This window comes from Atta cephalotes, assembly GCF_000143395.1.
Source record: "Atta cephalotes unplaced genomic scaffold scaffold00110, whole genome shotgun sequence".
NCBI lineage: Eukaryota > Metazoa > Arthropoda > Insecta > Hymenoptera > Formicidae > Atta > Atta cephalotes.
Genome location: NW_012130174.1, coordinates 18,423 through 34,210, shown reverse-complemented (window position 1 = coordinate 34,210; position 15,788 = coordinate 18,423). Strand labels below are relative to the sequence as shown.

General features: G+C 32.7%; 1 protein-coding gene across 1 annotated transcript in view; it reads left to right on the top strand.

Annotated features, from left to right (window-relative positions):
• Positions 1-870: 870 nt before the first annotated feature.
• Positions 871-15,788, top strand: part of LOC105625115 (endothelin-converting enzyme 1-like) — a 17,837-nt gene continuing 2,919 nt past the window's right edge. Inside the window, exons 1-12 of the mRNA XM_012206455.1 lie at positions 871-882; positions 9,204-9,271; positions 9,919-10,097; positions 10,258-10,503; positions 11,495-11,700; positions 12,059-12,235; positions 12,568-12,666; positions 13,059-13,203; positions 14,096-14,310; positions 14,753-14,929; positions 15,027-15,189; positions 15,310-15,358. Of these exons, the coding sequence (XP_012061845.1) occupies positions 871-882; positions 9,204-9,271; positions 9,919-10,097; positions 10,258-10,503; positions 11,495-11,700; positions 12,059-12,235; positions 12,568-12,666; positions 13,059-13,203; positions 14,096-14,310; positions 14,753-14,929; positions 15,027-15,189; positions 15,310-15,358 (1,736 nt within the window). The remainder of the gene's footprint in view (positions 883-9,203; positions 9,272-9,918; positions 10,098-10,257; positions 10,504-11,494; positions 11,701-12,058; positions 12,236-12,567; positions 12,667-13,058; positions 13,204-14,095; positions 14,311-14,752; positions 14,930-15,026; positions 15,190-15,309; positions 15,359-15,788) is intronic.

The window sequence follows — 15,788 nt, the reverse complement described above, 5'->3', positions numbered from 1 at the left end:
GGAGAGAAAGAAATCCTTAGGCTCAGTTTTTTATTTGCTAATTAACTTATGGTTATGACAATAAATTGTATTTTTCTATCTATAGTTATAATAATCATTAAACTGATTTTATAATGAATAACTTTTTAAAATTATGAAACCATTAGTTTAGTATTATTATTATTATTATTACCTATATAATTATATATATTATGATATATTATGATATATTATTATATTATTAATCATAGCTAGAAAAACACAATTTTTACATTGTATCTTATATTTATACATACATTATTATCAAGTTAAGTGAGATTAAGTCTTAAATTTAAAAACAAGTTAACCAGATAATGAAAAGTCGAGTCTTAATAATATTTACGTTAAAATATTTACAATATAGTTATGTTGATTTATATGATAAATCGGGACAAATGGCGCCTCGCCTAGAATTCTCTCACAGGACATACTATTCGAAACGTTTGTTCACCTTATGTGCAAGTACGAAATAAAATGATTGTAAATGAAAACTGAATAAATCTTATTGAAAGAAAAAGAGTTCCCCTCGGAAGACAGACCACGACATTGTATCTCATTTTCGCGACGTTGCCTCGTTGTCTTCTGTGGAGGACAAATCGCGCAAGCGAGTGTCCTCACAAAGAAATGGCGACGAACGAAGAAAGAGAGAAAAAAAGCGATCGCATTCTGTCATTCAATGCAAAACAGGTGATTCACCAACCGCCGTCGCATTTGCGTCTGATGAGACGCGGGGACATTTTTGAAAATAATAATTCATCTCTTCCTTTTGCAGACACGTCGGTTGAGAGAATAAAGGACCGAAGGACGGGAAGATAAAGGCTGGAAGGACGGGACGACCAACAAGACACGAGAATGAGATACAAGGTGAGACGCGGCGTGCTTCCTCATCCAAGTAATGTTAAAGGAGACAAACGTGTCGATAGAAACGAGGATAAGCCAGATTTAGGCGAGCCATTGTGCCCGACCGTTTCATCAAGAATTCCATTAAAATTCAGCCGACTATTCCTTAGCCAATTTAATGCCGGCTTTTCTTCTCTCGCTAGAATGTAAAATCCACGGATTTATTTATCTTGTAAATACATGCGCGATTTTTCAAGATTTTTCTGCAACGTCGTTACTGTCATATGATACAAAAAAATTTTTTTTTATATTTAAAAAGAAAATAAGATGTAATTTATATTCTTTGATTATTTCTTCCTAATAAATCACAATCGTCACAGAAATCCGATTTTTCAAACTACAGGCGTTGCGCTCCAACGCTTCGCTCCATTCGTGGAATTACATCGTGAATAAAAATTAAATAAATTAATCAAATTAATTAATGATTTCATTTAATTAAGTAATTAAATAAAGAAGTAGAATTAATTAATTAATTAAATTCAATTTATCCAGTTTTTCAATAAGTTTGAACAAAGACAAGTTTCTTAGGAAGCGGACAGATTTTGCGCTTTTTTTTGCTATATGATTTGACTTGAAAAGTATAGTATATGTTTTTTAATTATTGATACTTGGAAAGATTCTTATTGTCAGTATTATAGTATATTATTGTAAAAAAATTTGACATTCTCATTTGATTTATAAATTAACAAAAATGGAATATTTTAATAGTTATATGTCAAAGAGAATAAGTAATATCTTTTTCTTTTGTTTCGAGAAAATTTTATTTTACCGAATATTTGCTCAATGGAATAATTATTCGTGTCATGTGCAAAGACGCAGATCGGTGATCGCGCAGTAAAGTGGTCGACAGATAAAATCGTCTCCGAATCAAAGAGCAGAGTATTTGAAATTTGATGCAAATCGTACATGTTCATGTATTAACGGTCTCGTTTCATATTCGTTTCGCGTCGGAGGAAACCAATGCGCAATTGGAAGTGTGATTTATTTAAATTTATTTCCAACTAATGAATAAACGTCGAAAGGTTGTCTTGCTTCATCGACGACGCGGATCTTTGTTTACGAGAGAGAGAGAGAGACATTTGTCCCCGTCGAGAATAACAAATTAAGAACTTAACTCGCGGAATCCATTCAACGCAACTATCGGACTTGGAAAAAAGAGTTCAGTAAAACTTGACTTGATACGTCAAAACGTACATGATATAATTATAGAAGTATCGATCGTAATTTGCAAATACGACACTTCATCGTTCCACCTGTGTTAACAGTTTCCTTTTTGATCTTTTGTCTCACTTTGCCATCAGCATCCGCGGTATATCTCGTTTTTCTCGACGGCACATAGATGTGCCGATCTCTACATAAAACATAAGGCATCTACGCATCTAAATTGTTTTATCACCGCGTACTGTGGACAAGGTGGGGCGATCCAATCTGCGCAAACAGTTGCGACTTGTTTTACGCTTATTTTTATGTCATGAATGGAAATCGATCGAAGTGCTCGCGCGATACTAATTCACAAAACAACATCTTCGAAATACAATCATAATTTAAATGAAAGTGCATTCATTCATCATCATTTTTTGGTAAAGAACCAAAATCTTGAATCATTTTTTTAATAATTTTTTATCACAGTGCAAAATGATGATTGTAACTTTTCCAATTTTGATCTTTATCAAAGAAAAGAAATCAGACGAATATATTTTTGTCAAAATGGAATTTAATTAATGGAGGTTAATTAAAATATGCATTAAAAGTGGAAATTATTTTAAGAATTTTCTTTAATTTTTCGATTTTTAATGAACTTGCAACTACCATTATTCCAGATATTTGAAACTTTATCGTTAGATATTATTAAATAAATTTTATTTCTGCGCGATTGTGGATTTTCGACCTGCAATCGATCAATCGATTTTTTCTTCGATTAAATCCAATTAAGAGGAAAAAGTAAACTGCCGTGTTCGATTATACTTCGTTAGAAATCACAAGTAGTCGAACATTGCTGCAGCCAATTCTGGTTTTCTTACTTGACAGAAAAAGAGGTCAATCGCGTGCAGGTGAAGGATAATTAAAATAAGACTAGTTGCTAACATCGAATATCACTTGATATTATTCGTGCTTGAGGCAGATAAAGCGATGCCATTTACGGCGATTATCTATTATCCCCTTTTGCGACATGATTACGCAGTTCACGCATTTTTTCTTTGTTTTTTTTAATCGAATGGTTTCTCCAATTAGAAATGATTATAAATCGCTGCAGATAAAAAATGTACTATCGAAAACTGAGATTGAACTATGATTTCGACGCTACTAGCTTTTTAAATGTTTGGACAAATAGTTCGGATCATTTTATCAAGTTCTTTTTCACGTTTATCCTCTGTTTCTTCCACTCTGTGATTCGTTCGTCTTGTCTAATCGGCTCGTCCGCTATCTATGCGCGATACGGGTCGCAACTCGCACATTGCCTCCGTATTCCGGCGAGATCGTCACAGAAGCGATTCTTCGATGGTGCAAAATAAGGCTGAAGAAGTGGAGCGTGCGGACACGATTCGCGAGCGAGCGACCGGCAAGTTGAGATTCGCTCGAGAAATTTTAATCAATGGCAAGAAGAGCACTTGAAGCGAATTCCACGAAGCCCTTCCCCGGAAGCTCGTTAAGCGTTTACGGCTTGCATGTCTCAATCGCAGCGTCAGAAATATATCAAATATCAGCTTAAGTTAACTGATGTACAAACGGATTATCATTGTTCTCTGTTTTCGCTGGAAACTATATACTTACTGTGTACTAGTCTAGCTACTAATTTATCAAGATCTGCGAAAACCGGGACTTCGATACTTACAATCTAGCGTGATCAGAACTGAAAAAAAAAGTCTGACTACGTTAATTAGAATTCTGGTTGAAAATGGATAAATCGGATTTTTCTGGTTGAATCTATTATATTAATTAAGAGAAATAAAGCTATTTTCACTGAAAGCGAATCTTAGCGTGCCGAAATCTTTTCGATCTTGAAACGCAATCATGAGCAGAACTAAAATAATAACATTACATATATATTAAACTGACAAGCAATTTAATCATTTTTTATGATAAATAAGATTCTTAGATTAGCATCTTAAATTATTAAATTATTAATAAAATCTTTCTAAGATGGCTATTTACATTAAAAATGATTAAATTGCTTCTTAATTTAATATGTAATATTATTACTTTAATTCTGTTCATGATTGCGCTTCAAGATCAAAAAGCTTTCTTAATAAAAACTGTAAATAATTTATAGCGAAAGATATTAGCCGAAATCCAAACCTGGATCCCCCGCGCATATTCCGTGTTGAACTATTACAATTCTAGTTGAGATAGAGTAGAATTTCTATTGATACAATCAGAATTTTCTGATTTGTTTATTTTCAACTTGTAATTTTTCTCAGTGAGGGGGATTCATGAAGTTCTACAAGCTTTTGCGAAAGTAAAAAGATTTACAGAATACTTCGAAGTCGGGGGAACGAGATCGAGAATAATTTCAACGAACGCTCGCGTATAAATAAAAGAGACGGAGAAAAAATGATATCGTGAAGTACGGTCGTTGATGCCAGAAGTCACTGACCACCTTTACTACCATAATTGTATTATCAAGTAATAGGGCGATAATGGGTTTCAAGCATCAACAGTCAGGCATTTACGATCTCCTTACATTCGTGTCGCTGATAGAATCCTCTCAATGGAGCATTCAGGCGCTCCACTTGCGAAATATCAGAACGCGCGAGACTATGTATGGACCCCATATGTGTCAGTTACTTTTGAAGGTAGCCTACTGGGCATCATCTTCCCCTGGAGATCTACATTTTGCAGTAATCGATTAAAAAATAATTTTGCCGCTTGTTAGGTTCAACGTTAATCGTTGGATAAAAATCGCGAATAATATTAAAAATAATTATCGCGCTTTCTCTAGCATCGTTGAAGGATTATTGATCTTAAAGTTCCTCGAGTAAAAATTTGAACACCGTCTGTCACACATATTTTCAGATAATTGAAATGATTTAAATGTCTATGTCTTTAATTAATATCTATGCAATTTAATAATACAAAAATGGATTTAATTCAATTCATATAAATATTATTATTATCATCATAACAAGTAAGATAAAATAAATAATAGTAAAATGTAATCTTTGCAATTTGTCCGAAACATATGATGGATCAAATAAATATTTAAACAGCGTCTAAACTCTCTTTCTCTATCTAATTTGTTTTAATTTTGAAAAGCGCTACTTTTCAATGTGATATCATCTTGATATAAACATATTAAATGTATCTTTTCGTGGAGTAACTAAACGAATGAAATGTTACGGCACGGTTCATGTTGTATCTTTTTGCGTGAGGAAACGATCTAAGAAAAATACACTCGCCTCTCAGAACAGACTATGAACATAAACGAGAATAATGAGTCGAGACGTCCATCGTAAAAATCTCTTTACGAAGGAGATTCTTAAGACAACGACATAAACTGGCAAAATTTCTAAATTGAGCCGTTTATTTTGGAGTGACACAAATTACAAATATTTGAGCGTACAATTAATTTACGCGTATGCATAAACTAGCGTTGGAATTTGAGAAGCTTCTCTAATGCTCGTTTCCACCAATGTAAAAGTTAACTTCAATCTCAATTTAACTTATACTTTTCGTCTTTTTTTTAGTTCTGATATCCATTTGATTTACCGATGTAAGTTAATTTAAATCTCAGTTCAATTAATTCTTTATCTTTTTTTAGTTCTAAGAATTATAAAAGGATGAAGAATAAATTAAACCAAGATTATTAAAGATCAACATTTGTATAAATTGGCATTAATAAGTAAGTCTATGGTTAAGCTTTCGCTTTGCATTTTTTTTATTTTCATGAATCGTATAATTTCGTTGAAATGATACGGGAAAAAGATTGAATTATGTGCGCCGGGTTCTAGTTGTTTATCGCTTCGCTGTCGCATCAATTGCGGAAAGGATATATTAACGTGACGTAAAGTATTAATTACGCGATATCCCGCAACGAGACAAAGGTGAGGGAGGCCGACGCGAAGCATTATCCCGTCGAGAGATAATTGGCGATGCATTAGTAAAATCAGTCATCGTCTTGCCTGCAGTGATTGCATCTAAGAACGACGGGAAGAGGAATTCTTCGCGATGCGTGAACGTGAGCCAGTTCAGCGAGTACTTCCTCTATCGAGACAAATTGCGATACCATCAGCAATCTGTCGCGAAACTCAATGTCAGACGCGGTGTGCTAATTGCTCAGTTGATGGAATTTATATCCTCAGTCTTTTGGCTCGACATTAAAATCTTACGCCACACAAGGACAACATCGTTTCGGAAGTAATGTTGGTCGGATGATTACTAATTACTGGACCGCAAGGACGCGAATCGGAAGTGGATGATGAGGCCGATGACAATTACCGATTAGGCCATCTGCGAATGACCATCTGAATGGAAAACATTTATCGTGATGAATGTCATTTTCGTATATCCTTCTTAAATTTCTATGATTTTTTTCCGCACTACCATGATGCGATAAAGAATTCTCGTAACGACGATTGAACATGAGGGGTAATGGGGACAAAAGCGAAATAGACATTCTATGATCATGCATTACTGCCTGCGTTAAGTACGATCATTAAAAATTAAATTAATTGTCTCATTATGACGAGGGGAATAGGAAGAGGAGATATATATATATATATCGCGATTGTAATAAAGGTCATATGTACTCTTTTCGAAAGAAGACTTTATACTAATTTTTCTTTTTATAACAATTGAATCTCTACATTATAAAATAATGAATGAAAAGATATAGATTCAATATCTAGATTCACGATCTATTATATTAAAGGGAAGAAGAGAAATAAACAGAGAGAATAACTAGAAATAACTTGGATTCACGGCGCAACGGTATTACATAGAATCGATCTGTTTACTCGAACAGAGGAAAAGGAAACTAGAATAAAACAGATATACGATTGCATAAGTTCGTATGGTTTACTTGATAGACAGATGAGAGAAAGAAAGAGAGAGAGAGAGAGAGAGAGAGAGAGAGAGAAGAGAGAGAGAGAAAGAAGAAGAAAAGGCGCAGCGTTTCTCGCATCAAGTCTGCTGATTCGATAGATTGAAGAATATAATGGAAACGTTGTCGAAGTCGGACACCCGCCAATGTGTCTATACAACACGTGGAAAATCAGATTCTCGCATCTCGAGTAAACATGAAGCTAGCTGTGTAATTTCCCGAGGGCTTAAGACCGATTTCAGCAACGTCAAACAACATTAATCATGTTTATCTAAATTCTTTATCTACTATTGTGATTAATTACATGATCCAGAAAGAATCAGTTAAATTATAGCGGAAAGCTATTAATCTACGTAAAATCTGTCTTGAGAAAAGAAGAGGTACTTTCTCAATTCTTGAAAATTTCTTTTAGATCCAGTATCTTCTGATTTAATATGCTCTCAATCTTAGAGAAGTGCATAATCTTAGAAATCTTGCAAAATTATATTATTCAAGTTAATAATGCGATATAATAGTGTAATAAAAGAAAACCTTACAAATGTAGATATTAAAGGTACATTGCATGCATTAATTACAAAACGATAAAAAATGTAATCGTTAGAATCATCGGCAGTGAAAGGATTAATAAAATAATGCGAAATGAAAGGAGGTGCCTTAGAAACGTGCTTATTAATGAAAATAATCAGAAAAGACAGAAGAAAGCCAGAGACGTACTGCTTCATATTGGAGTCGGCTATGTCAACTTTATACTTTATTAATTTTAAGTTAAGTGTTTTTTTCTGACAATCTAAAAATCTATGATGAAATACACGAGGAACATTTAATCGGCCATAATTAATCAAAGTTGGTGAAGCGGAATGATTTAGGAATTAGGTCGTCTTAAATCCTTATTTGTTTCGGATGAGTCATTAAAATTTTTGATTTATCAATATTATAAGAGTAATTTAGAAATAAGTGGTAAATACTGAATTTAAGGCAGTTAATTCTTGTTTTACTACTACAGATGTTAAAAAAGGTTATTTTTCATGAAAATATTTAAAAAGTTGTCTGGTATTATTAAAAATAGAAAAGCAAAATGTTGTTATGTCAATTAACTCCAAAGTGATTTTAATCAACTTTATCTTCTAACATTTAATTTATTATTCCGGCAGTACAGTAAGGCAATGATATAAAATATCTCCTCGACCCAATAGAATTTTTGTACGGAAAGACAATACGTTTTATGAGATCGTTCTTTCCGACCTGTTTCACGCACGCCGTAATTACACGGCGGGAAAGAGTAACTATACTACATGGTTTAAATCGGCGAGGTATCATCATCCGTCGCGGCGTTAAAACCGTATGATCGATACACTCACCTTGCCCCAGAATCGACGGGATTAAGCTTAGTCATTATTTTCCTCGTGCCCAATATCCTGCCAGGCGATCCTCATCCTATTAAATCCGAAACTGTCGAAATCGCGACAATGACATGGAAAATCAATGAAAAAACGATCTTACATAAGAGCCAAACGCGGAATTAAACATCGAAGCGTACGAGAAACGCTATTGTTTGGACGCACATCGTTCGCACATAGATCTATCAGCATTCCTCCAGTTTAAGTATACTCTATTTTTAAGTACACTTTGTCATTGTTCATCAACACCGTTAGAAAACGAGTTGAAGAAATTATTTATCACTAATAAAACAGAGAATCTTAAATTTTGCGATGTTAATAGACACTAACTGCTATTTTTATTAAAATCGAATCAGTATTTTTAACAGATACATTTTAATAGATAAATAATATTAAAAATCTTTTCTACAACTTTTTAGATCTTGATTTATTTCTAAATCTTAAAAATTTTCTATAAGAATTTTTCAGTAGAATTTTTATTCTCTGCTTAGAATGCAATTCAAGAAAATCGAGTTATTTGTTTTCCATGAATTCGCTCTCGTAGAGTCACTTCAAGGTCCCTGCAAACTTATGCGAGATGCATCTGTTTTAATTGCACTTTGATCTCTCACATTTTCATGGCACGAAGCGCAGAAATCGAGTCATAAGATATTGCTTCTTTGTTAGATCAAAGTAAGTTGCGCTAACGTTTCGTTACTTCGGAGTTAAATATAATGTTGCAGATGCAACGACAGACATATTCTTCAATTCATTCTTCACAGCATGCTCGTTAGCATTAATAGAATAAAATGAAGAAATAGAGTCAGTCAGTTATTATGAAATATATGTTTATTATTTTTCTTTTGAAGGTGAACGACCCGGAGGATAATGAGAGAGACATGGTAGAGAACGCGAAAGGAAACTCGGATGTCTCGTGGTAATAAGGATTCTCTTTATTTATAAAGAATCAATTAAAAAAGAAATCATTTTCTTACTTCTTACTTTTCTTATTTTAGATTACTTGCTATTAGTTGCTTATACTATAATATTTTTAAAAACGTGTCTATTAAATATATAATCACCTTTAAATACTATTTTGCATCTTTGTGAATCTTTCAAAGGTTTTAAAACTTAATGAAATAATTACTTGTTTAAATTTTTCTTTTTTTCTTCTCTTACAGTTACGTATTTGTCATATAAAATAATTTTGCTGATTTGTAATATTGTATTTCAAGTATGTATATATATCAATGTTAAAAATGCAACCTCCGAACTACTGACTAGAAAAGTTTTGAATGATTTTCTATAAATATTTCTTTTAAAATTTTTCTGTGTCTAATAATCTTTCCGTGTAGAAATTTAATACAAAAAAGTTAATAATAATTAATTATTTATTTTGAGTATTAAAGGTATTAATCAGCAATTAAATTTTTATAACCATTTCTTATGCATTTTGACAAAAAATTCAACAGTAGTCATAAAATATTAATTATTGATTTATATATATATATATATGCAAAAAATCATATCGTCAAATTATGTTACAAAATTTCATTATTGGAATCTTTCCATTGTTTTTCACAGGAATTATAATCAGCGAGATGAAAAGAAATCAAGTGGAAAGGAGATGCGACTCGTAATAGTCGTCGGATTGTTAGCCGTTACCGTTATCGCCCTTATCGTAGCATTAACTTTGCAAATGGCAGTCTTTCGCAAAGAAGAATACAAGGAGATGTGTCAAAGCGAAGAATGCATTAAGACAGGTATCTTTTATGAACGCTTTGTTGTATTTTCAAAAAAATAAATAAATCAAGAAAATTTCTTCATTCGAAAGAAAGTATCAGAATAATTTGTTTCATTTAGATTATGATTATTACTGAAATGTCAGGTAATTTCATGATAAATTTGCTTCTATTATCGTAGCGGCGCGAGTGATAGGTGCGATGAATAGATCCGTGGATCCCTGCGAGGATTTCTACAATTTCGCCTGCGGTGGCTGGATCAATAAACATCCAATTCCACAAAGTCAAAGCTTTTGGGATCAATTGAGTTTGCTTAGGGAGAAACTTCTAGAAAATTTAAGGATTTTACTTGAGGAGCCTGATGAGAAGAACGACCTTAGACAAGTGAAACTGGCGAAAGCTCTTTACAGGACCTGCATGGATGTCGGTAGGTTTTAAGAATTGAATTATTAAATAAATTAATGCAATATCTTGGAAAAAAAAATTTTTTTAATTTGCAGGAAAATTTTTTTGTAAATTATTTGATAAAAAATAATTCATGGTACTTCGGAATAGGTGCACTATAAAAATAATAGCTTTACGCAGTTCCTAAAAATGTAAAAAAAAATAGTATATCAAAATTATAAATTGACAATATTAAGATTAGAATAAGATAGGGACCGCTTATATGAATAAATCGCTTATGAATAAAGTACGAGAAAGGTCTCTTATATGATCAAAATTAGATGTCAGAGAATGATATATTTATTTACAAAAATAATTATATTGCAAATATATGACTGCGCATCGATTATAGCACAATCCAATTAAAATAATAATATTACCTTAAATTGAATTAGGAAGATCATTAAATTAATCTTATTATTAAAAAATCATATCAATTTAAAATACGAAGCATTTTTTAACATCAAGGAAAAAGAACGATTATTATTTCTACGCGAACCAATTCTCTCAAATCAAGATTTTTTTTTGTTAACTCTATAATTTACCTGCTTCGACAATAAATTATTCATTAATTATTGCTCTTTCGTGCAAGAACGGAATGTGCATAATTGCATTTATATAAGCATAAATTTGAAAGAATAAACTCATCTAACAATACATTGCCGTTCGCATTGCGACGTATCATTAACGTAATCAATAACGTAATCAATAATAAGATGAATTGACTACTTTATTAACACAAAGAAGTAACCGGATCTCATATCTACCTTCAAGTAACGATTGCAATTGTAAAGCGGAAAAACCAAGCGTGCAAATGATTTAAATACTTAGAAACGATTGCAAATCTTTCTGCGTGGAAAATAGAAATAGAAGTAACGTTACGCGCAATTAAAACCAAGCTGTAAAATGTGTATATTTGCAGCCTTGATGTTGAAATTTATGATTTAAAGTTACGGAAAATTATCGGATTGCAGCGAGTGTTGAGGCTTTAGGATTGGAACCCATCTTCGAGGCACTCAATAGTCTAGGTTTATCAAAGGAACCACCGATGCAGGATAAAATACCTTTTCTTGACATATCGAGAATAGCTGGCATAGCCCAGCGAACGTTAGGTTTGAACCTCTTCGTCAATTTCTACATCAGTGAGGATATTAAGGATACTACAAAAAATGCGATGGTGGTGAGAATACATCCAAAATATTATAAATTTTAATAAAAAAAAATTTTAAATAATTCTACGAATGCAAAATTCAAATTAAGATGGAAAATAAATCTTAAAACAATTTTTTCTTAACATAAAAATTAAAAGCATACAGAAGATTTTAATATTCTTCAAAATTGCATTAAACTATATTTTGATAATATCTTCATAGAAGATTTTATTTTCTAATAAAAAAAAAAGCAACAATCGTTACGTCTTTTAAACACTATATATAGAATAATTTAATTCGATATAAAATCAATAATGAAAAAAAATTATTCTGCATAGATATTCTGTATGTTTTTTCGTAAAATATAGAAAACGAAATTTCTTTTAGATGGAGCAAGTATCTCCTGGATTCAGTGAGCGTTATTTATTGGATCCGCGACGTTTTCAATCGGAATTAATGGAGTATAAAAAATATATAAAGTCCATGGTCGAACTAGCGGGAGCTGGTAATATGAGTGCGAATTACGCTAACGAGATTTTAGAATTCGGCACGAAACTCGCTAAGGTAAGTGACTTGTACACTGAACTCGCAATATATTTATTCGTTGTGTCATAGAATATTCCGCGTGTTAATTTTTAATGTATAGACTTTTATATAAAAGATATAAAAAACATATTACATATATGTTATTAATATATAAATATTTTAAAATGCAATGCACTTGAGATTTTCTACTTATAATATTAATCATGATAGATTGAGCTTTTATTTTTAATAAAAAATTAATAATCAGTTAAATGTCCATTCAACCCGACACTTATCCTCGATTACTCGGCTTCCAATGTGAGGATAATCGTTTCCAGGAATACGTTTAAATTCTTTTGAAATTCGTCCAGATCATGGCAACAAATGAGGAACGACGTGGCAAGGATCATCTCATTCATGAAGTGTCGATCGACGACCTGCAACAACTCACCGATTTACGAGCGCAGCAGGTACGCGATAATATCACTGTTTATTTTTTCATGTGATAATATTCATGGATATTACGTGATAAACGACTGAAATTAAATTGATACGAGATATGTGTCTATAATATTTGCATTTTAGCGAGGAATATTTGGAAACACGTGTAATTCTCATTAAAATTCTAAAATAAAATTCAAGAGCTCCGCTAGTGAAGTACTATTTAAAAACTCACGAGATTATTACTAGACAATAATAAAGAATTTAAAGTTTATCACGATTCTTATGATTCTTGCACATTTTTCAACTCAATAAATTTATTCGTATTTGTTTTCCTAAGTTGAATCGGGATTGTCGGAAATAGAGCGAAATGAATCTCACTTTTAATGCACGAGTAATTAAGGGCGAGACACTGTTTCAGTGGAACTGGACAAAATACGTGAAAGCCGTGTTCGAAAACACAAATGTCACGATAAATCCGACCGTGGATCGGATTATCATCGTGGACTTGAAGTATTTGCAGCAATTGCCGCTTCTGCTATCCGTCACTCCATCCGCTACGATAGGTACGTCCAATTTCGGCACCCTCGTCAAACCGAGCACGATTGACACTTGGGGTAATGTGTGCTCGTCCAATCTGCAGCATATATTGTTGCTTTTCCACTTGCGTCCATTTACGTCCGCTATATAAGAGAAGAGAGAGAGAGAGAGAGAGAGAGAAAGAGAGAGAAAACTACGTAATGCGGAAGCATTCTCTTTGCGTTCATACCACATATATTCAAACAACTTGCAACAACCCAGCAAACAAGTTGACGTTATTTCTCGACATTTTGGCGACAAAATAACATTAAAGTTTGTCTGCTAAGGTAGTAGCTAGTTTTATGAAATCTTTTCTCCCAATGAAATAATTGAATTCTAAAATGAATAACTTTGGCTCAAAATTGGGATGATTTTGGACATGCGTATTGTGTAGGCATTTTTTAAATTTAAATCAAAATCCTGAATAGACTAAAGTTATTCTATTTTACGATAACTGAAATGACAAGTAATAAACCGATTTCCCGATAGCGTTATAAATAAGAAATCTCAAGTGTTTTCATATATAAATTCGCGTTGTGAAAATTTCCTTAAATTTTTCCTTTATTTACAAGTTCATCCTCGAGTACTAAAGATTGTTGTTGCAATGAAGATGATTATTGGAAGTGTCGGTAATCCATAATGGATAATATAGAATGTTTTTACAGAGATAGAAAACGAATAGAGAAGATATCACAGATTGAAAGCTACCGAAAGCTGCACTGTATCTACAATAATTATAAGTCGCGATTGTTTTCACCACGTTAAAATCACCGATATGTATAATGTAATAACAATAATACATATCAGCGTTAAGAGTTGATGATTTGACAGTCGGTAAGATGCCGATAAATAATGTTAACACCGAGTCGATTTTTACAGTGCGATACGTCTGGTGGAGTGTGTACGCGACCGTTGCCCCTTTGACGCTGCAGAAGTTTCGTGATCTCGGCTTCCAGTTCTGGCAGAAGATCTTTGGGTTAAAGGAGAAAATCCCGCGCTGGAAGGAATGCACCGGGAATGCCAATACGAACTTTGGGATGGCGTTGAGCTATATTTATGCGCAAAAACACTTTAATGAACAAGCGCGAGAAAAGGTTCATATGCGGCGATTAGTATTTTTCAAGTATTGGAAAGAGAGGTCGGCAAACTGCAGCCCATTATCTGTTTAAACATAACATAATAATTGTATTAATTTTATTTTATTATGTAATCTGTTTATTTTTTATTTTATTTTAATTATAATAGTATTCATAATTTTTATATCATTATTATATTTTGTTATTTTAAGTTAAAATCTTCTTTCTTATATAACTATCTTATATAACTTATAATATTTTTATCTCAATCTTCATAGTTTGCAAAGCTTCTGTCACTATCTGATCCCTTTTTTTCTATCTGGAGAAAGTTTGCCGATCTCTAATCTATGAGATACCTTAAAAGCGCGGAACTCAGATATATATAATATATCCGTTATTCAACTTGTTAGCGTTTATATTGAGGATATAATGATGATTCACTATCATTCATTGAGAATAGGCGTTGGAGATGCTGCTGGATATTAGGGCCGCGTTCGACGAGATGGTCACAGAGCTAGATTGGATGGACGCCGGGACGAGAGCTCGAGCTCATAAAAAATTGCACGCGATGAGGCCATTCGTAGGATTTCCCGATTGGATCACGAATCCAAAGGAATTAGACAAATTTTACGAAGGAGTGAGTTTTCCTGAATTCTATCATATGTTTACCTATAATCACAAATACATGTATATCCTAGCCCAGCTGCGGAAATTGCAATATCTGGTCTGTTTAGGTAGAGGTGATCGATGGGAAACTGTTCGAGACTTTGCTCAAGCTAACTAATGTAGCGATGAAAAAGAGCCTCAATAATTTGCGCGAAAAGCCTGACAGGAGTAGATGGATATCGTCGGGCACGACAGTAAACGCATTTTATAGCGCGATATTAAACTCAGTCAGTAAGTCTTAATAGCAATTTTCTAATTAATTGAATCCACCGTCGTCACTTTATAAAAAACATCAATTTAATTTTATTATTTAAAATTTAAGAGGAATATATGATCTCTCTTTTTTTTTAGCTTTTCCAGCTGGTATCTTACATCCTCCATTTTACGGCAACGGACTGGAGTATGTATGAACTTATTATATTTTATAGCCAAGGTTAAATTGTCATTTACTCGATCACTTCTTTATACGTGATACATACGTCCTAATTATTTTTTGTACGCAAGAAGATCCTAATATTTTATATCAATATCATGTCACATTAAAAAATCTGTATTATATTATAGATTTTTAAATGTGTAAAATTTACAAAAATTATTATTAGTAATAAAATTATTATTGATAATAAAATTTCTTCCACTGAAAAGTGAATAAAATTTCGTCTACTTAGAAATCAATATTTAATTATTGTGCTGTACAATTTACTTGTTAAAGTGCTGTGAATTTTAATTAAAAACGTAAAGATGTGAGCTCAAAATACACACACACACACACACACACACACACACACACACACACACACACACACACACACGCACACGCACACGCACAC